At 41.2% G+C, this 25,453-nt stretch overlaps 1 protein-coding gene across 2 annotated transcripts in view; it reads right to left on the reverse strand.

Moving 5' to 3' along the window:
• The window catches only part of ttc27 (tetratricopeptide repeat domain 27), a 46,107-nt gene that overhangs the window by 16,360 nt on the left and 4,294 nt on the right, over positions 1 to 25,453 (reverse strand). For both annotated transcript variants that reach the window (XM_088012936.1, XM_088012935.1), the window contains 9 exons: positions 23,386 to 23,569; positions 22,763 to 22,886; positions 20,267 to 20,410; positions 17,300 to 17,402; positions 13,884 to 14,042; positions 13,600 to 13,745; positions 11,581 to 11,693; positions 6,911 to 6,977; positions 2,610 to 2,723 (listed from right to left, as the gene is read on the reverse strand). In XM_088012936.1, the coding sequence (XP_087869062.1) occupies positions 2,610 to 2,723; positions 6,911 to 6,977; positions 11,581 to 11,693; positions 13,600 to 13,745; positions 13,884 to 14,042; positions 17,300 to 17,402; positions 20,267 to 20,410; positions 22,763 to 22,886; positions 23,386 to 23,569 (1,154 nt within the window). The remainder of the gene's footprint in view (positions 1 to 2,609; positions 2,724 to 6,910; positions 6,978 to 11,580; positions 11,694 to 13,599; positions 13,746 to 13,883; positions 14,043 to 17,299; positions 17,403 to 20,266; positions 20,411 to 22,762; positions 22,887 to 23,385; positions 23,570 to 25,453) is intronic.

A 25,453-nucleotide genomic window follows, 5' to 3' on the forward strand; every position in this document is an offset into this window, starting at 1 on the left:
ATTGTTATTTTCTCAGGAATGGGTTTTTCTTTCTTTTTCTCAATTTGCACCCTGATGACTTGTTCCTGTTTTTGGTGGCCAATTACATTTTTTCAATATGGTGAAGACTTGGAGTTTGACTGCACCTTCTGGTCCTCAAAACCACTTCTCCATACCAACATTTTGTAGATTCAGGTACAAAGGCCAGGATTCCTCCGCAACGATGTAAAAATTCAAAAAATAAAAAAAGTCAACAACACTGCCCTAAACCACTTATTGATCCCAGAGGGAAATTAAATAATCAATAGTTAATTTCTCTTAACACATGTAGATAAGCCTGCTTAGGTGTCAGATTACAAGAACCTCTGATCCACCCAACATGTAGGAGACGGTATGCAACCTTTGACCTGACAGATATGGACAGCAGTGTTGGGCTGCTGCTTCAGAAGTTATTTGTTTATTTCATTCATTCAGTTTAAAAGTTTTGAATGAAAAGGAGTGGTTTGAAGAAGAAATCTTGTAGTTTACCCTTTCTTTCAAAAGTCAATTCAGTGTACCATAAACAATGAAGCATAACTCAACAATCTATAAAAACACATCTTTACACAACCAAATGTATTTACATAAAAATAACAGAGAGAGAGGGAAAAAAAGAAAAAAATATATATTATCTTTGTGATGATACAGAACTGTACTGGTATACTTCATTATATCCTTAATATTACACTTTATTATTTTCTAAAAAGTAAAATTTTATACAAAGGAGGTAAATGATGAACTCGCAGCTGCTCGGCTATAAATGAGCAGGAGAGACGAGTGGTGAGAAGAAAGCACTAAGATGTGAAGCAGCTTTGGGCAAACACCTAGAATAGCAACATGATCACTGTACACTGACAGAGCAATCACAACAGACAGAAGTGGCTTTGTTACCAATGAACTTCAACTCGGAGAAGACACAATGAGTTGGGGAAAACCATAAAGTTGGAAGAAAGTGTGTTTCATGTAAACCTGCAACTTTTCTGGGAAACGGCACAGAAAACAGCTAATCAAAGGTTTTACTGCTTCCACCTGCTCTGTGCCGCACCAAGCCTCAGACCGGACAGCTCTGAGAAACAACCAAAACCAATCTGGGCTTCATTTGGTCCCACTTGGAGCACCGTAGCTGTAGTCCTCAGCTACAGTCACCGTGCTAGCCTAATAAATCCTTCAGCAGGTTTTTCATAATCCCATCCCACGTCTGCGTTCGCTACTTCTGGGATGTTATTGATCAACATCGAAAATAACATTTGGAGCTGTGGGGGATTAATAGTTTTGTTTGTGTGCAGGGTTGTTCGGAAAGAAGGAGCAAGGTTGCTCAATTACTCATCGGCACTGCGAGCCGAGCGAAGCTCTGTAACGCCGTCAGTAGCTTTCTGAAGCAGACACACATGTACACACCACCACACTCAGGAAAACAGATGTCCAAGGAGCAGCATTTGATTGAAATGCACTGCTTGTACATGGAGCATAGTTTTTTTTTCTTCTATTCTGTTTTGCTGCTGAATATAACACATATATATATATATATATATATATATACACATATATATATATATATGTGTGTGTGTGTGTGTGTGTGGGTGTGTGTGTATGCAAAATGTACGCTGCACACTCATCGTGAGCTCCAGGTTTGAACTCATAATGAAGGTGAAGAGGACTTTCTTGTACTGCGGATGAAAAATGATAGAAAAAAAGGACTGAAAGAACTGATGTATGAATCAGCAGATTGCTGCCATCAGGGTGTTTCACTGTGCTAAAGAACCAACCCTGATCTATCTCTTTCTCTTGCATTGAATCGTTCTGATGGCCCATGATGACTTCTGATGATCAATCTCATCCAGATGCTGGTAGTAAATGACAATCAGTTGCTGAAGGACTTTACAGACATCAGCCGCCATCATTAGCCTGAGCGGAGATCTAGTTTGTGTGCCAGGAATTAACGCTGAAAGTTGGCTTTTGGTAACTGAATCGGCCAGGATGGGTTGGGTGGTAAGTCCTAGTTTGGACAAGGCATAAAATATTAAATATTAATGCTGTGTTCAGACTGAATCCATCTAATGTCTCAAGTTGACGCTTGTATACTTTGAAGTCAGACACTTCATAATCGAGAATCATATTGAAATCTTTGCTCTAGACGCGGGAACCAGCAAAGTGTGGAAAGATGCATGTCGGTTGTTTTCCTCTGCTGGTGTCTTTGTATAATGGCGGATGAAATTGAGCAAGTGGCTTTGCTTTATTTACTGAAAGAAAGAGAACGTTGTCGGGCGCCTCAGAGCTGTATGGATTCACCAGATAATTCAGAAGTTCTGAGTTTGGTGAGCTTCACCACCCACAGAAGCAGCGCGCTGATGAGGATCGCTTTCAGCTCTATTTTCGTCTCATCCAAGCCCAGTTTGTCGACTTGGTGCCCATGTGTCCTGCCAGGATATAAATTGCAGGCCACTATGTTACACAGTGGACTCTCTCTGATTGGTTGATGTCCCACATCCAGCTGTAAATATTCATATTTTCCAACTCTAGCGACATCCGTCGCAAAACACATACAAATGTAAAAGGTGCATTAGATGTCCCCGTCTTGGCCGCCCCCTTACCTGAGTTTGCATCATGGCTCTCTCAACACACCGAGTTCTCCCTCTCTCTAGTTTGGTCCTGAGGCAGAGTGCTGTGACCTCCACAGACCAGAACTTTGGCTGGGACAGGATACACTGTTCCAAAGACAAAAGAGACGCAGAAGATTGGACTTATTTCAGGCACTCCTCACTTGAAAGGAAGCAGTTCAGGTGTAATGTGCTGATCTGTGACAAACTAGATTAACTTCTCTGCGCGCAAAAATTTTTTTGTTAATGTATTTAACAAACATCCCAAAACCTGGAATTCTGAATATTTAAATGAATAGGAATAAGGTGTTACAGTTTGCAATAAATAAATAAAAAAAGATATACTGATGGTCACATTTTGTTGTTGCATTATAATGGAAAAAATGTTCAATTAGGAGTAGTGTTACGACACTGTGGAATTTTTACTTTGGACAAAAACATTGCTACTCTTGAGTAAAAACTCTAAACACTACCCACTGTCATCCGGCAGAGTAAAGAAAAAACAAAAAAAATGCATCAGACTCAGACACACCAAGAGTTTAAGTTAAAGGAAGACGTCTTGTTTGTGCACAAGCTTTGTTTTTCTAATGTCTCTCTCTGTCTGCTGAGCCATTTGGAACTGGAAGTACTTTGCCCCAAGTCAGTAACGACTTACTGACTTGGTATCGATTGGTTTCATGGTTTTGTTTTTCCTTTAATTATTACTTCTGCCTGGATTTGTTACAAAGCAATTATAAACATATTTTTTTCCATTTTATTTTATACCAGACTTTGTGCCTAACTTGACATTTTTGCCGACCTAATGATAAAGGTATTAATTACTGAGTTGAACAAACTGGAAACTGGACAGTATTTACGTTTTTTTTAAATCACCTGTTTGACTGGATTAGCCTGGACTGAACTGAATTTGGACTGAAATTGACTCCATAGAGCTGGATATTCAGTGGGAGGACCTGTGCTGTGAACTGGTCTTTTACAAACTGAACCAAGACAAAACACTTTGAATGTGTGTTTTCCTGACAAAGTTAACAAGGAACATTCTGAAAGGTTTTAAATGAGCTTCCACGGCAGTCAGACATGTCACAGCAGTACGACCAGGAAACAGAACCTAGTTTTCATTTGCTTCATCCTCTCTGCACTAAAGTCTAAGACTTCTCCTGCTCACTGTAGTGAGAAATCGACAAGCAAGCCTCATTTAAAACACCTAATTATTAAAAGCTATTAGAGCTGCAAAGACTTTATCTGGGCACTGTGGTGATAAGCTGGTGTGTAATAGCCAGGCCAGCTCGGGGTTTCAGCTCTCAAAGAGCTGATGAAAGGCTTCCAGGGAACGATGCAGGTGGGGTGCAGACATCCAGATGATTTACCCACAGATAGACATGTCAGAAAAAGACTAATGCCAGGATCATCTCTAATGACGGGATTACTCAACGATGAATTTCTACACACAGATTATTAATGACGACGTGAATGTCTCATGAAAGTGATCGATGTCTGTAGCGGTGATGAACAAGCACTGATGTTGTTTGTGGATGCTTAGCAGGTCTTGTAGGAGTCATTAGTGCAACAGTAAACTGTCCTAATTATGCAGTTATTCTATAGCTATATAAATCACTGGGTGATTAAAATCAAATGATGGGACATGATCAGCATTTGTCACCCTGCTGTTAACATAAATGAGCACAGGGAGCTTTTCAGAAGCAATCAGAACTTTGTGAACATTGAAAGTGCCAGGAAGAAGAAAAGCCCTTACATTACAGCTCTGATTCACTGTAGCACTTACATCGATGTAAAAGTCGGGATAGAAGAAGCCTAGAGCATCAAGGACTCTACAGTATACATGATATCAACAGACCATCACTCCCGTTCAAAGAAAACGACAGTGTTTTTCTAACATATCTCTGCAGACATTTGGTTTGTTAAAAACATGAACCATGTTTTTTTTTGTTTGTTTTTTGTTTGTTTTTTTGCCACCAGTACAGTTTGCTTCTTTGACCTCTTTCCCAACCCCAAATCAACATATTATATTCTGGAGGAGGACGCAGAAACGGAAGACGTGCTCTGATGAAGATGGCCGGCCACGTGACAACCATCTAACCAGCCTGCAGATTCCTGGATCTACATGTAGGCTGGGAAGATGCCTGCTCACAGAGCCAGCCGCTGCCTGGCCTGCAGCAGCTTTCCTGTCCACTCATAACATAGCAGCCGCCATCAATGACTGTCTGCTACTGAAGACTGCTTGTTGGGCCAGATGGCGACACTCATTTAAAACAGTATTTAAAAAGCTCTTAGCGCTTTGAAATTATTTGTTTTCTAGCTTTTTGGAAACTTAGCGGGAAAAACTAAGTTAAAAAACAGAGGCAAACACACTGAGTACCGCAACTGGCTAGCCGTTAGCTGCTGCTTCAAAGCTCGTCAAGAAAACCAAAACTTAAAAAAAAAAAAATAATTATGTTAATGTTTCTTGAATTTCCAATGGGACAAATAAGTGGTGAATATGTTTTTCTCCGTAGGTATTTCAAATTATGTTACTGACGTGAAATTTAGAGCCAATAATAAGCCCCGAAATAGCAAGTAAAAAGTTGAGCAACACAGAACGATATTGCCCCAACGTCCCATCTCAGTGGTCACACCGTTATGCCTGATCAGTGTATATGCAGCCTAAAGTAAAAGTGCTTTTCAGTAATAGACTGTCGGCGCTCTGAGGCAGCAGGTCACAGTCAGGAAACAACGGCTGCTTTTTATCCAGCTCAAATTGCTATTCATGAGTGGTGTCCAAAGCACTTTTCATCATGTTATTGTCCCAGTGTAGCGTTTGTTGTGAGGCAGCGCAGCCCAGAACTGCTTCCCATTTCTGCAGCATATCGAGCTTGCCTTTTCACTGATTAGATATTGATTCCCTGATGCTGAGCCTTTAAACCAGCTCTGAAGCCTGACTCTTTTTTTTTTTCTTTCCTCCCATACGACTAGTGCAAAAGTAACACAGACAGACACGTAGGATGGTGTTATCTAGAACAATGCTTTGCATTTGGATGATTTCATTGAATTTCTTGCTATGACTGCAAAACACTGAGGATCTCTAAGAAACCTGTGAATACATTTTCCGGAGCCGGTGGTGTGTAGCCTTTGTTTTAATGCCTTCCAGTTTCATCTCAAGCCTCAAGGTTAAGGAGGAGTAAAGCAATGAAACATTGACCGATCTTGACCAAAGCTCTGTGAAATAGCCGTGTTCGTTCTTTTGGAAGCTGGTTCCAGTTCGACGGCTTTGGGCTGTTTTTATTTGGAGTCACAGAGCCAATAACCCAGAGTCTTTCTCCACCTTCTTTGCCAAACAGCTCATTTAATTAGAGAGAGTAATGTTGGGTTTTAGTATGTGGTGATGACTGATGCCTCACACCTTTACCTCCTTTATCCCAAATCAGCTTGCTTAGGATTTTAACCTTGACTTTACAAATACAGAGAAAATAACAGGAAAGTAAAGATTTAAAAAGTAAACCACTTCACACACATTCCTGCATGAAAACCATGACAGTCCACGTTCAATTCAGTTTAGTTCATTTCAAAAATACTTTTGAATGTCATAACGTCTATTATTAAAGTATTAAAAGAGTTATGGATGCTGATGTTGTGGATAGTGAAGATATCCGTTAGCAGTCAGTTAGGCAATGAATATAAAGAAACCTGACTGAAGACTGTTGTTGTTGGACAGTGTCATGACTAGCTAAGTTTCCATCCAACCGTCATGCAAATTTCAAGCAAACTTCTATTGGTTTGGAGCGAATCAACCAGGCTACGCAAAAACGTGATTTCGCTAGATTTATACGATTTATACACATGGTTGGAATAAACAGGAAGTAGAGGTTCCAAACAAGCACGACCCATACATCTCAGAAATGGAAAATCCTCTCCTCCAAGCTGGAGGTTTCGAATTAGAAATTTTCCCAAGCTCCATGCCTCTGGTAAGGCACAGTGGATGGGAAGGTTCAGAACGTAGTAAGCAAATGTATTTCCATCTTCTCTTTACACTCTTAACTCCTTTAACAATCTTAGTCCCAAAACCTGTTCTGAAAAAATGAGAAAGTAATTTCATATTTTGCCATCTCCATAAACTTTTTCTAACCAAAGGCATCAAAATGTGCACAAAAAACATAGATGGAAACATGACCACCGTCATGCATCAACGTTATGCGTTATACCCATTTTACAAACATTCTATCAAGTCATTTTAGGATTTATGTCAATGTTATTGTTGAGAACCAATTTATTCTAGCTAAAAGAACAGTTAAAGGACTTACAGAAGTGAATGCCAGCAGTTCTTCTGCTGTTAGTTTGTGCACAGGATTGTTCTTCTGAAAGTCGGTGCTGGAAGACAACAGAATAGATTAGAAGGACAAACTCACCCGCTGCTCTGCAACCTGAAATAATGAAGAGCTGAAGAACTGAAGGAGTGAACTAAAATAAGCTCATTCATGAGCAAACACATGGATAAATACAGATGGGCTAAAGAAAGAAAGAAAGAGCAAAAAAAGTAAATGTTCAAATATTTATGTTTCCATAAGTAAATTGCCACTGTTCAAAACTGAAAAACTGCTGTTGATTTGGCCGTAAAAAAATGATAACAGGACTAATTCAGGACCAACTGTTCTCTTCAGCTCCTATGTTAGCTGAACCCTGTGAATGGTACATGTGATGGTGAAACCATGGTAAATATTCAATGGTTCCTCTCCCACAGAAACCACAGCGCTAATGAGACAAAATGCAGATGTGCAGCGAGGTTCTGTCTGTAGTGGAGCTTTCTGACCCATATCAGGTCATCACCCTGCAGAACATCCAATAAACCAGGCTGCATGCTAACTGAACGCGCCAGGATGAAGTCACACACTTTCCCCAAGCATTCCTCCAGCTAGCGCAGACCCATCTGTGGTTCGGGAACCCAGAGCAGCGCCCCCCAGTGGCCTGTTCAAGAAGACATGCATCTTCAGTTGAAAGGCCCCGCACTCCAAAAAATAAAAGTAAATGAACTTCGCAGGCTATGAAATGTTTGATCCAAATCGCTAAGAGTTGATCTCTCTCTCACACACACAGCCTTCCTTAGCAACACTGAGCTCGAGAGCTGTGTCACGGCTATCTGAAAATAACTCCCGTTTCAGAAGCTAAATGACTTTTCTCAGTCAGCCTCTATTTGAACGTACATCAGAGCGGACAATAAAAGCAATCTGAATCATCGTAATTTTCCGACCCGGCTCGGTTTCCTCTGCTGCGCTGAGAAAGTCACACACACCTGAACATCGTCTGAGAGCAGGTGTGGGAATTAAAGGATATCCCACACTCACATGCAAACAGATAAATCCAGAAATGAGTGTGAAAATGTCAATGCAGATGTTTTAAAGGTATATTGTCTGATGCATGGCGGCCATTACGTGGAACGCTCTACATCGACCTCGCTCAATTCTACTCCAATTTTCTTTGAGAGAACCTCGTTATAGGGGCGTTTTGACAGAACAGATTTATCCTAGTGGCTAATAAACAACAGAAGCTAAGCAAGAATGAGAGAAACACTACAGAAGGAGCATGAAGATGGAGCACAGCTGTGTTTAAGTTGAAGGCTCCTAAAATAAGCCAGCTCGGCTTTTAGATAGGTAACGTCTTCCAAGACAAAGTTTCAGACCATTTCCAACGTCATCCCTTCAACCAGAAACCCCCAATCTGCATCCTCCAAGGGTTCTAGAGGCTGCAGATGATTAGCAAAGCCAGAGGCTGAAATCATCTGCTGGTTTTCAGTCAGACCGAGTACCACAGAGGAGGAAAATCATCTCTCTCTCTCTCTCTCTCTCTCTCTCTCTCTCTCTCTCTGTCTCTCTCTCTCTCTCTGTGTTCGATGAACAGAGTGAATCGTTCCGGCAGCTCATGCTGAGCCTCCCCAGGCGTTGCCATCTCTACCAACTAATCCTCCAAATCCTGACACCTTAAATGAAATCCATTTTTCAGTAAAGGTTTCCTTTTAATACTAACAAGCACAAGGAAGCTCAACTGAAGTTCTGTCTCTGAAAAGTCAGAGTGAGAAGTGGAATATGTTCACAGAAACTCCAACAGGCAGGATTTGGGGAAAGGGCTTAAAAGAGACACAAAGCACACACACACATTTCTGTTTTAATGTAATGTTTAAGGTTGATAAGGTACTTGACCTATAAAGTCATCTTAAAACTGCTGAAAGCTCTGCATAGTTGGGATGCACTGATCCACTCTTTTCACTCCCAATACCAATACTTGAGGTTTAGCATCTGACAAACAATTGTCCTAAAATGTTTTTTTTTTTCCCAGTAACTCAGACATAAATGAACTGAATTACAAATGTATTTGATAACTAGTACAGCACAAATATTTTACAAACAACAAACATGAATTTGTCCAGTCAGTGCAATTGGGAGTAGAACAGCCAAAATAAAATAAATCAAGAAGGAACTGAAACTGACAAAAACAATAGGTTGATTACCTTGGTCAAACACACAAGAACAAACTGTAACAAACCTTCTTTCAAATGGTTCAGAAAGCGGAATTGGGAATTCTAAACAATGTAAAATGAAAAATAAAGCATGTCGATCAGAGCATAAAAGATAGAATTAGACTGAATAGATCTGCCCTTATAGTTTGGGCACACTGTCACCAATACCCCATCTAAATTATTTTTCATCATCAGGGCTGACACAGACATTAATATTGGATCTACTGCACAGCAGCAGCCAGACAGGGAATCCTGTTCTGTTCTGTGCTGACAGACTCTCCACCATGCATCAACCACCTGAAGTTAAGTATAATCTCATTCCAGTTTACTGTTTAGGCAACAATAAGATAAAGAGACACCACAGCAGGGCTGCACGTATCTATGTACAGCCCTGCTATAGACACATGTGCAGTTGGTACAGGTAGCACTGTTGCAGCAAGAAGGTCCTGGGTTTGATTCCCGGCCCAGAGTCTTTCTGCATGGAGTTTGCATGTTCTCCCTGTGCATGTGTGGGTTCTGTCTTGTACTCCAGCTTCCTCCCACAGTCCAAAAAACATGACTGTCAGGTTAATTGGTCTCTCTAAATCAGGGGTCCCCAAACTTTTTCCTGCGAGGGCCACATAGCTGTTCCTTTCTGTGGTCGGGGGCCGGTCTTAGTTTTTGCAGTAAAAAAAAACAAAGAAATTCTTGTCGACGGGGGGGGGAGACGACGACACATTCGCGCTTTTGGATAGATTTTTACCCAGAATGCAAATGGAAAAAACCGTGAGTGAAACGGTGACTGACGAGTATATATTCCATTGAGGGAAAGTAAGTTTCACATTTGCTCAAAAGCCCCCTGGTGGTTGAAGAAAAATCCACATATAAACCGGAAAATACAATATATGAAAAAAAACACTGAATGCTCTCTGGTATGAGCAGGCGGGCCGGATCCGGCATTGTTCAGGGGGCCGGACCAAATGACGTGGCGGGCCGGATCCGGCCCGCGGGCCGTAGTTTGGGGACCCCTGCTCTAAATTGTCCCTAGGTGTGAGTGTGTGTGTGCATGGTTGTGTGTCCTGTCTGTCTCTGCGACAGACTGGCGACTTGTCCAGGCTATACCCCGCCTCTCGCCCGAAACGTTCGCTGGAGATAGGCAGCAGTGACCCTCCTGACCCCACTAGGGACAAAGGTGTAAAAAAAATGGTTGGATGGATGGATGGCTGGACACCATAGCAGTAATTATTAGTGTATAAGCAAACACCTCCACTTGACCTTTACTTCAGTTTGAAGTGTGGAGAGCTTTGCATCAACATCATCATGATAAACATGAGGATAAATCAGAGAGAGAGAGACAGTCCATGTTCTCAAGGCTCCCTGGTTCCAGCAGTAACAAATAGGGCCTGGAATAAAAAAATAAAATGAATAAATCTGATGAGTGGCTTTTTGGAGGACTCAGAGGTCTAATCTACTCCTGTCTGACATTACCTTGGAGCTACATTCAGGTGTGCAGATAGGGCTTTAATTTAAACAGAGCCCAATGCTCATCAATCATCTCCCTGCAATCTCACTGACTGCTGCGTCGCCCTTCACTTGACCCATCTGGCCTCCGCCGCGCCGGCGAAATTCATCACCGACAGGTACAGAGCTCCGATATTAAACTAAGGGTCTGCTGGTCACCCTGGTTCTGGATGGAAACGGGCCCGTAAACAGGTTCTGGTCAGGGACGGGTCACTGTCCCAGGAACTGCTGTAAACACCCGTCACATCATTACAAATACAGCTTTAATGGAATCCCAAAAAGTCTACAGTCCATGTTGTTATAGCGACAACAACAATCAGTTTCTTCAAAACGAAGCATAGAGCTGGATGAAAATAACCTGGAAAGAAAATTAGACTGAAGGATTGCTTTAGTTGCATTTGCTTCTTCAAGATAACCCAATATTAAACTGTCAAGTTAAAAATACTTATGAAAAGTTTAAATGCTTGATGGAATAATGTAGGGTGTATTTTGACATTATGTAATAAATAAAAAGAAATTTATAAAAAAAAAGAAAAAAACTGTAAAATATCATCTGGGGCGGGGACATTTTTTTTTCATTACTTTGTTTCAGGGTGCAATTTATTTTACTGCGGTTGACGGACGATTGGCGAGACTGAACTTATCTACAACCACAAGATTCTGAGAGAGGAGAATCTTGTAGTTGTTTAACAATAGTTAGACAACCACAACCGTGATGGGCCTTTTTTTTTGGTGCAAATGCAACGAGAATATGAACACACGGAGTACATAACGTTTTATGCTAGGGGTGCACTGATTTATCGGTCAGCCGATTTATCGGTGCCGATTTCCTTAATTTTGGGATTAAGGAAGCCAATTTTAACATTAAGTAGTCCTCCAATCACCAGGTCCCAGGTCATGGTGACTGAAGCCCATTCAAGTCATGTTTTAAACACACAGACAGGGTGGGGGGAGTTGACCTACCACACACCCAGGACGAGGGCCTGCTCTTCAGCACTCAGGTCAGGCAGCTGGTACAGATCGGGCTCAGCTAAAGTGATCCGATCCAGCAGCGTGTCGTCGTCCAGATGGTAATCCTGTCAACAACAACAAAAACCTCCAGTCACACACTTTTAACATTTTTAAACACTAAAGCACAGTGGGCCGCTGATGGACTTTAGCGCCTCTACCACCAGGCTGAACAAGTTTTCTGGGGGAAATCCTGTGTTGGCAGCAGTTTTGAACTCCCATGGATGAAGTTTTTTCTTGCTGTTGACTCTTTAACACTGACTAACTCAGTTCTAGAAGCTAGTGTAATTCCTTTAGAGACCTCCTATAAGAGTCCTCAACATGCTCTGATATTGAGTTTGTCTTCATTTGGAGATAATGGCTCTCCAGTCCAGGCATCATTGATTGATGCCCATTAATGCTTCTTATCCTTTCATTCATTTCCTTAGACTGAGGTGCGATGTGTTAAGTTTGAGGCCTACTTCATATTAAAAGACAGATATAAGTGGTTTGATTCTGCATCGGCGGTAAATTAAATTAAACCAAATAAAAATTTTGTTACTCATTGTTAATTTATGTCTAAGCAAAGGATGTACATATGTACATATATATCAGGTCAGGTTGTTTTGGATTAACGGTCGCTTAATACGCAAGTTTTCCTTCAGTGTATTACAAGCCTGGCGGGCCACCAGGCTTTACTTTAGCCTTGTGTTCAGGCTAAGCAATGTTTATTTATTTAAGTTTGTTTTTCTAACAATTGACTTTTCTTTAGGACTATTTAGTTGGAGTTTAGGCATTAATCTTCCAGTATTTCAATAACACATAATAATCAAGTAATATTTTCACGTTTCCTGTCAACTATAAACATTTTTTGACTCAAAACCACAGCGAACTGCTTTTATTTCAGATCCCTTTTGTTAAACTGCTCCAAACACTGACGTCGCCCCTGCCCTCAGAAAATTATCTACAAGGTGACAATGTGGCATCAGCTCAGATAACAAAGTCCTGTCAGATCAAGAGGCAGAGCTCCTCCCTGGTTGCTAGGGTTCAGGCTCAGTGATGAACACATGACCCGCTTCTCTTCTCTCCTCCCATCATTCTAAAATGAGTCGCTGAGCTCCGGCTAATGACAGTCTTGATTGAGTCCATTTATTGTCCCTCCCCCCTTAATGGAAGCATGATAAATTTAAGCACTGACAAAAAAAGAAGAACTGGAGCAAAGCAGTGAGTCTGAGACCTCTCGGGACACAGCCCAGCAACCATTAAATACATTTAGAAAATATTTAAAAGACGGATATTAAACCATCAACCACAAATTCTTTAACAATAACTTGGCAGGAGATTTGAAGAACTATTAGTTGAATTAATGTTTTAGTCCTAAAAGGCTGGATCCTTCATTGGGCTGGCAGAGAATTTGAAGACGCACAACTTTAGCATTCATAGCAATCACTATAAGTACTTATAGTGATTGATAAATGTTTAAGTACATTTATTAATAAATGTACTTAAACGTCATAAACTGTTGATTCCTATATGCCGAGTTTTGTTCCCAACATCCTGCCTGGTGTGAAGGCCATGTGACTGATAATGTGAAGTGGTATTCTGGTGCCTTTGATGAAAGGTAAGTCGCTAACCGCTGGGTTTTATTAAGTTGATGTTGTGATTGAGTTTACTTTATGTTCATCTGAACTCTTTCAGCAGTTCAGATGAACATTGTCAACTGATGTTAGGACCTTCATACAGAAATAACAATTTCATTTCATTTCATTTCACGCTGACTTGATGAGTTCCAACCCTGATTCCCAAACCAAACGGTCATGAGTGATTTTGTATCAATTGCTAGATTATTCTGGAGGCTGCACAGAAACTGCAAACAGTTGAAGCTTTTCAATAAGAACTGAAGTCTAAAATAGGTAAAGCAGTTGTAAAGCCAAGCTAAGGAACTCAACCAGACAAAAGCTACTGTAGAGCTATGAAAATAGAGACGGTTCCTACTTTGGGTAGGTTGGCCTGTGGCGTCGGAATGGGACTGGTCTCGCTGACCCTCTGATCAGCCTCCTCCTCCCCCTCCTGCCTTTTCACCTCAAGGAGGAGCTGAGCCAAAAACTTTTCCTGGAAGCGGGTCCGTTTCCCGAGAGCACCTGGATTAAACAGCATCAGATCAGGAAAAAGAGTTCAACCTCAACATGACCAAATATTCTTAAGAACCCCACATTTTTAAAGAGTAGATTTCTCTGACACGGCACTCATATTTTCAAGTCAACCAGTATCCCACACACCTGTCATGTTGATGTGGAGCCCAGAAAGCTCCTTGGCCGTGTTGATGTGCTCCTTGGCGCTCCCGTACTCGTAGTAGGTCAGACTGATGTAGGCACACTCCAGGTGGAACTGGATAGCCAGGCTCCTCTGGTCCGACAACGCCGACTGGCATTTCAGCACTGGAGAAGAAACAGAATTATGTTTCTAAGAATGCTTCTATCAATAATACTGTGAATCAGTGGTCTGTACAAGAACCATACTGAACAATAGCAAAGCCTCGATTCTCTAAGGTGTTTTTCTTCTTCTTGTAGCACACTGCAAATTTCTGTCATACCTGTGAGGATCAATTGTTGTCTTGGTGTTTCTTACAAACAAGCCATGTGAACAGAGTAGAGCTGCAGCGTAGAGAAGGAAAGCTACCATTAAAAGCTGTATTTACTTCATTTTCTTTCCTTCTAACCTCATCAAAAATTCACTCCTTTCGACTGAGACAAAGAAACTCTCCCCAGGAGAAACTAGCACAGGAAACAAAGCCCAGAGCAATGAGATAATTGATCAAAAGTCTGATATTTGGGAATGAATCAAGACAATGAACCGCCTCCTATGCATTGCTACTTTTAGCTGCATGCAAACATTATCATTCGAGCTAAGATGAAGACTTTAGCTCATTTTAACTTATACCTTACTGTTTCCATACTAGGATTATGCTACTGTAGATTAACATGGTAGTAATAGATCCCATGCTAACATTAGCATTTTAGCTAAAAATAGCATTTTAGCTAAACTGATGCTGAAATGGTGTAAGTCAGTGTTATCAACATGCTATTGATAGCATTTTAGCTAACTTTTGTATTTTTTTTGTATTTATTTATTTATTTCAAACAGATTAAAAAAAAAAACAAGCGAACGTGCAACAAGTAGGACAGATAAATCATGTGCATACATAACCAAAAACAAAATAATTTCTTTGCAGCCATTTTCCTGTTTGAAAAAGAGTAGGAAGAAGTTAACATTTATTAATCCTACCCCCCTATCTCAATTTAATGAAATAATTCTGGACATTAACATGACATGCAACAAAGACAGACGTAAATTATCTATTGCTTAAAGCTGTATAAGCTTTGATGCTCAAACTGAAGGCCCACAAAACCGAACTCAACCTGAGAACTCCTGATTCGGGTCCAACTCATACTCACATAGACTGGCCCCTTTTACATTTCTTTGGAAATTTTCTTTTACCATTCAGAAACCGAAGCCAGGGCTGGAGCAGCCAGAGCCAGCAAAGTCACAGGAAGAGATTTACATGCAAGACGTCAGAGTCACCTTTAGAACTGCTGCTTTCACATTGAAGAGAATGACTCACTGCAGGGTGTGTGTGCGTGTGTGTGTGTGTGTGTGTGTGTGTGTGTGTGTGTGTGTGTGTGCCATCAGTAGAAAGCAAGAAAAAGATGCAGTGGATCGATTTTACTAAACAAGGAAAACACACTTGATTTCAGCTAATTAAAGGGTAAACCATGTTCAGTAACAGTGTGATGTACCTCAAGATGCCACTGGTTGTTCAACTCTGTTCAACTCAAACAGCAGTCTTCCCAAACATCCTGACAGCCTGTGCGATTTATTCGTAAAAAAACATTTGTCAATTTTATCAATTTTTTCTACTCCCAACATCTTGTTCCTCATGGGAAACACTAGACAGCTGTAAAAGGGACATGATATCCACACTGCTCTTCAATGGGCTCCCAGAGCATCAGTAAGAAGCTTAAGGAGAAGGTGACGCATGTAAAAGTAATAATTCATAAAAATGTGAAATATGAAAATCAATCAAACTCTTCTCTGGAAAGGCTGAGAAGATCATCAATCAGTTAAAATGTCAGAATATCCCTTACTTTTTATCTATTCTAGCAGAAAATGACCATATAGTTACATGATAAAGCACAAACTGAGAAACGGCTTGTAGCTGTAGTCAAGTATGGAGATGTGGACTATGACCTTTTAGTCTTCCCATGAGAAAACCACCTGCGTTTTTTCTATATAAATGAAGATATATTTTCAACGAAACATGTTAATGGCTGGATAACACAACAAAATGTCAACGTGTGTGAAAGTGTCATGTAGCAAACTGATGTAAAAAAAAAAAAAAAAAAAAACACTCAAAAGTTTGCAACCAGACAAGAAATAAACAAGATCTTGACCGCTGAAGAGAAACTGATTCCACTAATGATGGTTAAACTAAAGCAGCAGCAGCACATTCAAACATCAGTTAATTAAAACTGTTCAACTGCTAATAGACATTGTGATTAAAAAGAGCTGAGGAAATGAATTCAGCAGCACCTTACCCCACAGAGCACCAAACCAATCTAAAGTGAGTCAGACATGATGACAGCTCCGGCACACAGTGCAGCAGCTTCCCACCGCATCCTCCACACCTCTCTACTCACAGGATTTTTATCTCCAGCACATCCTGCTCCTTCTTTACTACTGCTAACCGTTATATCAGATTAAACAATAGCAAACCTGTTGTCTGGTTTTAATCCAACCAGTGATGCCAGTGATGGCGTAGCGTTAACCCGTAAAGTAGTGGAGTTGGTGGAAGCGAACACAGATGAGGAAACTACTGAGGAAGTGAAGCACAGACAGAAGAAAATGTCTCTGGACTGATTCCTTCATGCAGAGAGCCCCAGGTCAGAGAGCAGCTATGAAATCATAACAGAAAGGATGTGTCCTTCCAAAGAAAGTTACTTTTCCCCTGGCCCCTAAAGCATCTCCATAACTCCAGCCATAACTCCTAATAGGGGTGTGTGACTCACAGACACTGTGTTCAGTGTCTATTATTCATTCCCTCATTGATATTTCACAACGCAACACTTTTGGCAATGCTTCCAGACAGGAATGGTTTCTCTTGTGAGTAAAACTATGAGCTTGTGTGTTGTCCACATTTAAGAGGCATTTGGGTTTGTTGAAAACAGCAAAAACAAAAGATATTTGGTCCGTGCAAACAGCGATGAAATCCAGCAGTCACTCTCCTTTACAGCTGTACGTTTTCTTTAGTTCCAGATATCAATCAGTCGTATCCCACATGGTATCTTAACTGATACTGTGACAGAATCCCACCTCATGTTGTTGTACCTTTTTGTGACTGAATTTGTTCCAATTCTTTGCAGTAATTTGTGTCATCATGTCAGTATGCATTCTGACTTTTTATCTACTCGGTCAAATTCCCTGCTGAAGGGCAATAAAGGTTTTAAGACAAATTCTTGGACATCCGGATTATGAGTCTCCAAAATCCTTTAGCACAGTGGACCACCAGTACTCTGAGACTCCATCTATTAATGCCCAAAACTACTTATTTTAATAGTTCAAACACAAAATGTACCAGCTAACCCTAACCCAGTGGACACCAAAGTTGGACCGTGTTAAGAGCCGAGCTTCTACATACCTCTGTCCATGCTGCAGTGGGCCAAGCTGAGGAGCTGTGGAGAGCGAGCCTCCAGGATCTGCTGGTGCAGGTTGATGTAACGGAGAGTCCACCAGGGCAGGAGCTGCAACCCAGAAACAGATCAGGTCAGCCATCTTCAAGCTTCTATCAGATGGACTCTTTTTGTTTAAGTCAATACAGCTGGGCTAAGTCCTAAAGACTGATGCATTCAACTACCACCACTGGTGACTTGGTTTTATATCAACCCTTTAATGCTCCAACAATACAGCCTCATGTTCAAATGTCCTGGATTATTTTTGAAAACCGTGTGGAATAAATGCCAGCGCTGCAGAAGGCGTGAAAGGCTGCGAGGCCAGAAGACGAGGCAGCGTTTGGAACTGACACGCATTCGGCTCAGAGTTCACCTGGACACGCTGATCTTCAGGCCCTGTCAGCACAAATAAAACACCAGCAGACACAAAGACGCACGCCGGAGGAAAAGTGCTGAACACGCAGTAAAAACAGCAAACTGCTTTGCTTTTTCCATCTGACTACAACAGAAAGAAGCGGCGATGTCTCTCAGCCAGTCAACGCTTTCTCCTTCTGCCCTCCTGCTCTTGTTCAGCACTAGAGGAGAGGAGCCGAACCGTGTCAAATCTTACTTGCGAGTCAGTTTGCGGGTGCCTGCTGCATCTTCCAGTATAGGCGCAGCACATCCTCTGTAGCACGGCTGCACGAACCTTTAATAGTCTGTCTCACTGAATCAGTGTCCCGCAGCTCGTATCCACACATGCAGGCCAGTCAAGCGTGCTTAAGAGGGCAATTAGCTGCGTCCGAACACGGCCTGTGTGTTTCGGCAGAGAGCAGGAGGGGAGATGACCAGCTAAAGATGAGGAGAAGAAAAACTAGGCCAGCTCACCCACCCCACTATCTGGCAGAGAACAAGGCTGGTAGTTAACTCTCTTATAGGCCATTAGCATTAAAGGAGTCTATTATGACTAAATCACCAAACAGTAAACGGGCTTTCTGGGTGTCCAGATCCAGCTGGTGATGTCGGCTTCTGAGGCAAAACGTCTGCTGGCATCAGTTTAACACCCAGTTCCTGTTATACAGCTTCTCTTTCAGAGGAGTGCAGAGATGGATCCAGAATTTCTACTGTTGCATTCAATTTTCAGTTACCTAAATAGTTGGTTAAATGAACAAAAGGCTGATTAGTATGACTCCAGACACATTATCTTTTAAAATGCATCTAACCTCAAGATCCCAAAACAAACAACATCTTTGAAACTGCAGGCTTTTGTCCAGTGTATTATAAGCCTGGCAGGCCACCAGGCTTTTCTTGCCACCTCCCACCAGGCTAAGTATGGTTGTTTATTTTAAATAGTGTTTTTTATCCCTGCGCTTCCCATTGGCCTCACGCTATTATTTACAAATTCGGATGCCTGATCGTGCACCTGGGAAATTTTGAAGCGTTTAACATTTTTTAAACACAAAACAAATGGTGGGCTGCTGGAGGACAGCTCTGGTTCCCCCACCACCAGGCTTAGCAGGTCTTCTGGTGGAAACTCTGACCTGTCATCATTTTAGGGCTGAAACGATTCCTCGAATGATTCGAGTACCTCGATTACTAAAATTCCTCGAGGAAAATTTACCTGCCTCGAAGCTTCGTTAATTGATGTTTTATTAGTTAGCGCACCGTGTTCCGGCCGGGACTTCATTTGCGTTGCGCGGAGCTCTCACTTCCGCCTCTGAGTTGTTGACAAAAGCTAAGTCTCAGCGGCATAAAGTCCAATCTTCAAGATTGGCCCGTGGGGATTTTATTGATTGATGATAATGCCCGACTTTTTATCGTTTTTGGGGAACCAATAAGCATCCTTAAAATGACTGGGGGAATGCCTGGAGTACGGCAGCATTTCTCCTCCGGGGCTGCTGGTTGAAAGCGAACGGCGGGAAGAGCGCTGAGGTGAGCGGATAGACTGAACAGGGCGGGCGGCTGAGTAGCTGATGCTTACCGTGTAAATGTAGCTTTACCGACGAACCGCACAATAAATTTCATATCCCGGTCTGAAGAAACGGGTGGCGGAGCGCATCGTACATGGCTGGTAGATGAGTTTCTGAGTGTGACCAGTGAAGGTGTCGTAAATATCCCGTATTGCTTCCCCCGTGTTTGTCCCCCGGTCTAACGGTTCGTCAGTCCGCTGGTCTATTTCCTCCCCTCCACCCCATGTTCGTTCATTCGCCCTCTCCTCCCACTCCAGGCGGCATTTCCCGTATTTTCAAACCCAAAGCGTGACAGGTTAGGTAGCAAGGTGAGTTTAATTAATCTATTAAACTCACTGAAGATGAATACATAAACTAAAAGCTGGATTGTAGACATTTTTTATAAGCATATTTGTGAGCCTGCCTCTTTGTTATTAAATTCAATATAATTTCAGATTTTTCTATAACTTTTCTTCTGGTTAACTTAGAAAGTGAGCTATTATTGTTACAGGTTAGTTTTCTAAACTACAAAAAAGCAACTGTTAGGGATGCTCAAATATGAAAAATTGGACTGATATTGATATCTGATAGTAACACCGGTATTATGGCAGATTTACCAATATTTCATTTTATAATTTTTTTTATCCGATTACTCGATTAATCGTAAGAATAATCGATAGATTACTCGATTACTAAAATATTCGTTTACAACAGCCCTACATCATTTAATACAAAAATAGAAAAGCTGTGTGTGGAAACACTACCTATGATTTTGTAACTTGCAGGAAAACATAGAGAGCTCCCACAAGAACAACTGGCAATATGTACGGGATTCATTTGTCCTGTCATGACAAAATTTAAGACCTGTGATTAATGTATTTAAGGCCAACTTACAGTTTTTCATGCACTGAAGACATTTGTAGGCCTTACTTTGAGATAGATTAATTTTAAGACTTTGTAAGAATGCACAGATGCTCCGGTTATGAGGCGAGAGAAAATCTGATGTACCTGAAGGCGTTCCATTTTAGCAGAGCACTTGGTGAGAATGACCCTGGCCAGCAGAAGCAGGAACGGGTTGACCACTAAGCTGTACACTGACTCGCCGTCGAGGAGCAGGCTGGAGAGGGTCGCCTCCGTCAACAACTGGGGACTCTAGAAAAAAAGTATTCAAAAAGAGGTGAGAGAAAGTTTTATGATTCATCACCCTCATGCAGAACTGTCACTAAAGATGAGAAATCAGATTGAAATTTGGAATTAAACTCTTACAGTCATCAAGAAACGGCTGCCACCAGATATCAAATACGTTTTTTTTCCTCACTGTCTGACTTTAAATCAGACTACGTTTTTGCTAAATTCCAGAATAATTACATCGTTTTTAGAAAATGTCTTTAGCCAAAAAAACTTAAAATGTAAAATGGTGAATATTTTCAAACAGCATATTGGAGTTATCACTGAATGTATGCTGATTTTGGGTGAAACAATTAATCACATTAATCATGATAAGTTGATTATTAAAATAATCATCAACTAATTTAATAATCAAATTTGCTGAAAGAACACCACACTCAAGAGCATTAAGCAGTACAGAAAATATAACGATTTTTCATATAAGATAAAAAAAAAACTTTTGTCTGTAAATATGTTCTACCAAAACTCCTTAAATGCCATAGTTTTAGAAAACAAATTGTGCAAAAAAAAAAAAAAGAAGCTTAAATGAAAAATCTGCAGAATGTACCAAGATTTGTATTTGATTAATGGTCAGAACGATTAATTGAGAACTAAAATAATTGCCCTAATGCAGATATGATAGTGTTGGCTTTACTTTGAAAATACTGCTACGCTAAAAGTTATTATGTTGATTTATGAAAGCATTAATGATCTAGATGACAGAGCCTGCCTGCCTGCCAGACGGTTATCCAGGCCTCAGTCTGGATAAGTCTTGAGAAGAAAAACTTTTAGAGCACCATCAGCACCGTCTGCAAGGGAGAGAAATCTTCTGTGAGCTCAAGTGGCCGCTGCGTGAAAACAATGATGTCTAAAAGACATTCAGAAAAAATAATTTTATTACCCTAACATGAAGCTCATAGCAACACTCCAAAATGAATCCTACCGTGGGCAGATTGAGATTTAGAGTAATCTTTCAACTGGGCGAAATGTTTGATCTGAGTGGAAGCAGTATTAAGATTTTGGAGTAGCAGTTTGAAACTGATTGGGAACCTGTGGAAGGATTTAGACTTTAAACTCGCAAAAGAAAAAATATTTCCTATTCGAAGCAATCGTCTTGGTTACGTACACATAACTACTGAATATAAACATGAGAGACGCCCTCCTATGTTGGTGCTCCGTCTCACCTGTGCCGTCATGCATGTCTTGGTGGTTGCTTGGAAACAGCCGGTGTGACGGTACATAAATCACGGATGCTAAACATATGAGCGTGATAACTGCTACAGCGTACCTGGACATGAGGCTCTCTGAGGAAGCAATACCTTGAAAGCTTCTATAATTAGGACCCAGGAGAGGCTTCCTTACTGGGAACCTGTCCTGTGTCTGCAGATCGCCGTCGTCCTACATCTGTCTCTGAAAACTCTGGATTAAATATCCACGAAAAATATAGGACTTAGCAAAGGTAGCAGATAATAAAGCTGAGGAAGTGGAATGAACAGATCTGACATGTTCACAACACTGGTGTTGCTCACATAGTCAGGTCAAGGCCATGTCCAGACGTATGGTCAGTGACGCCATGAAATCACACTTCCATTTCCAACCAACTTATTTCCTTGTTGTGTTTAGGAAGCAACCGATCCTCACCAGCAGCTGTTGAATATTGATTTTGGAGGCCAGGTCTGCTGCAGCATTCATCATCCTGCTGATTGGTCTGGCAGGTCTTACAGAGCAGGTGGGTGTGTTTAGGCTCTCCATTAAGGTTGTTTCAGAAGATGTGCTTATGACTGGTATCTATATTTCCTGCCATTTGTGAGATTAATGTGAAACGTTTTTGCAGCCAAGGTGCAATGTGTCCATCTAGGGCTGTCTTTTCCTTATCCAACCATATTTTGTACTTTTGCTGGTGAAAAGCTTTCTCAGAACTTGTCGATGTACGTTGCACCAAACTGATGGTTGAAGAACCTGAAGAACTTTATTATTGAGCTCATATGTCTATTTATTCAATAATTTATCTGCAAAAACAGGTTTTAAACTGAAAATGTTGCTTATTTTATCAATATATAGCTTTTGATTAAAATGTGATTAACTGCAATTGACCAACTACGGATCCTGTAATTAACGCAATTAAAATTTTTTAATCAAGTCCCACCACTAGCTAAAATTAAACAAAGTTATGAAAACTAAATCCAATAAGCCAGCAGTAAACAGTAGACAGTAAATGCAAGTGTGATCTGAAGGCTTTCGTATTTCTAAGACTCACTGCTGGGTGAAAACACAAGAACAACAAACAGATTCTGCAGGACGGATGAGATGAGGAGCCGGAACAGAACGGCGTCGTACCCGAGAGGACAGCAGAACCGAAGGCAGCCGGTCCCACATGTGGAGAGAGACTGGAGGTCCGGTCCAGTTGCTCTGAGCGAACAGGTGGAGACAGGAGACGGCCATGGCCAAGACAACAAGCTCCCTGCAACAGAACAACCGGAGTTACTCACCACCGCTTTAATAAACGGCTTTTACAAATCACAGTGAGCAGAAGCTTCAGGAGGTTCTGAAACTATCAACCGGTTCCACTGTAGCCATCAGAGACGAAATGGACACAGGAACCAGGAGGTGTCAGGAGAAGATATGACCTGATTCAGAAAATAATTCTGCAACACATCACAGCCGCACCCTTCAGTGGCTTTTATTGAGATCAACCTACCAAAAAGTTGAGAAACAAAACAATGAAATAATGGAAGACAAAAAAACAGTAGTTTTAACTTGATTTTAAAATATTTTTTTTACATAAATGAAAATCAGAAAGCTGTGGCATGTGTTTTATTCAGTTGTACTTCCACCTGCCTCCAGTCGCAGCCACCTTTTCTCATTGTAAGAGCTTACAGTTGAAAAGAGAACATATCCAACCATCAGTTACTGGTACATCAGGTACATGAGTTTGAACAGCAGCATTTGTGCTGGGCTACCTGTTGTTAGGCTGACCGTCACCATGGGCAGTCAGATACAGCAGCAGGCATCTCTCCAGGTAGGCCTCCATGTCCTCCCCCTCTCTGCAGCTGCCGTCTCCAGTCAGCACGTTTGCCACCTGAGGGCTGAGCAGCACGGCCTCGAAGTCCCCGTCCAGAAGGGCCCGCAGCAAGGGCCCCGCTTCTGCAACAAGACCAACAAAGCAGCTGAAAACAAGACAGACGACATGGCCAAAACTCACTCTTTAATTCATATCTGTGGTAGGGCTGTCACAATAAGCAACAAATCAATTAAACACACGATCAATTAAAACGAAGTCATTCATATTAATTTGCATGAAGCACAATTTGGTTTACAGAGACTTCATAATTCATTTTATTTGTTGTTTCTGTTGTTTTGTTTATTTATTTTTTCAGATATTTTAAATGTCTTCCAGTAGCCATTACCATCATATTACTCGATAATGGACTCCAAACAACAATATTATCATTTACCGCAATAATTTATGTGCCAATTTATCGTCCAGCAAAATGTGTTACTATAATAGGCCTCGTCTACAGTCACTTCATAACCTTCATATACTTGTAAAAAGTTTGGAAATCAAGACACTTGTCTTTATTTTTTGTTGAAGCATCTATTAATTATGGAGATGAATAGTCAATGCTCAAATCTCATGTGTGCAAAAATAATGCACAAAGTCTGCAGTGTGTGAACTGAGAAAGGCTGACATCAAGGTGATCAGGCCACCTTCCAGTTTCAGTTCTATGAATACAGGAACTGCTTTCTAAAGCTTTCTTCACAGATATAAACAATATTCCACCAAAAGGTTATAAATATCATTAGATGATCAGATTTAAATACATCATCTCTTAATTCCACAGACCTGCATAATGTTTGGTTCTTGCTATAATAAAATGTTTCAATAAATATAAATTTACAAAAAAAAAAGGAAGGATGTGCCTCATGTTCTATCATTTTAGGTTCTAAGACTGATACTGCCAGCAGGATGTGGGGTCTCCCCTCATGATGCCGTGACACAGACAGCTTGTGTCAAACCCGGATGGAAAAAGAAAGAAGGACAACAAAGGAGTAACGTTGTTGCTCCAGTGAAACTCTCCTCGTCTTTCATTAGGTTTTTATTTGCGGAGGGAGCCGGCTTAGCTCATTAGCACTGATTGCATTCTGGTCCCCGGTGGAGACAACAAACAAGAAAAGAGGAGGAGGACGTGGAGGAGGAGGAGGAAGAGGAAGAGGTGTTCTGAGCTGTAGAATAGAACCTGGCCACATTAACAAACAGTGCCACACACACACCTACATGAAAACATCCATTAAATTCAAGGCAAGAGCAGACAGCTCAGCATGCCAAGAATACTAAAGCTAGCAACATTTTGTTTACGGCTGAAGGAACTCCAGGGCTGGTCTGACCCAGCAGATCCACCTTCCTGCCGTCTTCCATGAAGCACGGTGGACTTTTAACAGCACAAGCTGACAATACGCTACACAATGTTGCTTCAGGTATGCACTACTATATCCGAGGTGACCTACAAGCGCATAGAACAATTGTAATTTTTTATCACGTTATCGGCCCAGAAAAAAATAAATAAAAAATAAAAACTAGGCCAAAAATTTAAAAAGTTATTTATTTCCATCTTGTTGCCGTTTGTTTGAGGAGGTGGAGTAGAGGAGACTGGTCATGTGGGCCCTGTGATGGTGACAGCAAAGGATTGAAGGGATTTTAACTGAAGCAGTGATAGAGATATACAACAGTCACATGACCAAACAGAGACCCCCCTCTACTCCGCCTCCATAAACAAACGGCAGCAAGATGGGAATAAATATCGGTTGTTAATTTCCACACAATTTTACTTATCGGAGCAATACATGATCAATCCCTACAGCAAAGGGTCTTTATTCATCACCATGGTCGTGGTTTCTTCTTGCCTTTTTCCATTGACCTCCTCCACACTTAGAAAGCAGGCCAGACAACTATGTTCTCAATATCTCCTCTGATGACATAACCACAGAATGCCTATTTAGAAAACATAACCACGTCGAAAAAAAGGTCTG

Source organism: Poecilia mexicana, unplaced genomic scaffold, assembly GCF_051168715.1.
Source record: "Poecilia mexicana isolate PSO_F unplaced genomic scaffold, ASM5116871v1 scaffold_15, whole genome shotgun sequence".
Taxonomy (NCBI): domain Eukaryota; kingdom Metazoa; phylum Chordata; class Actinopteri; order Cyprinodontiformes; family Poeciliidae; genus Poecilia; species Poecilia mexicana.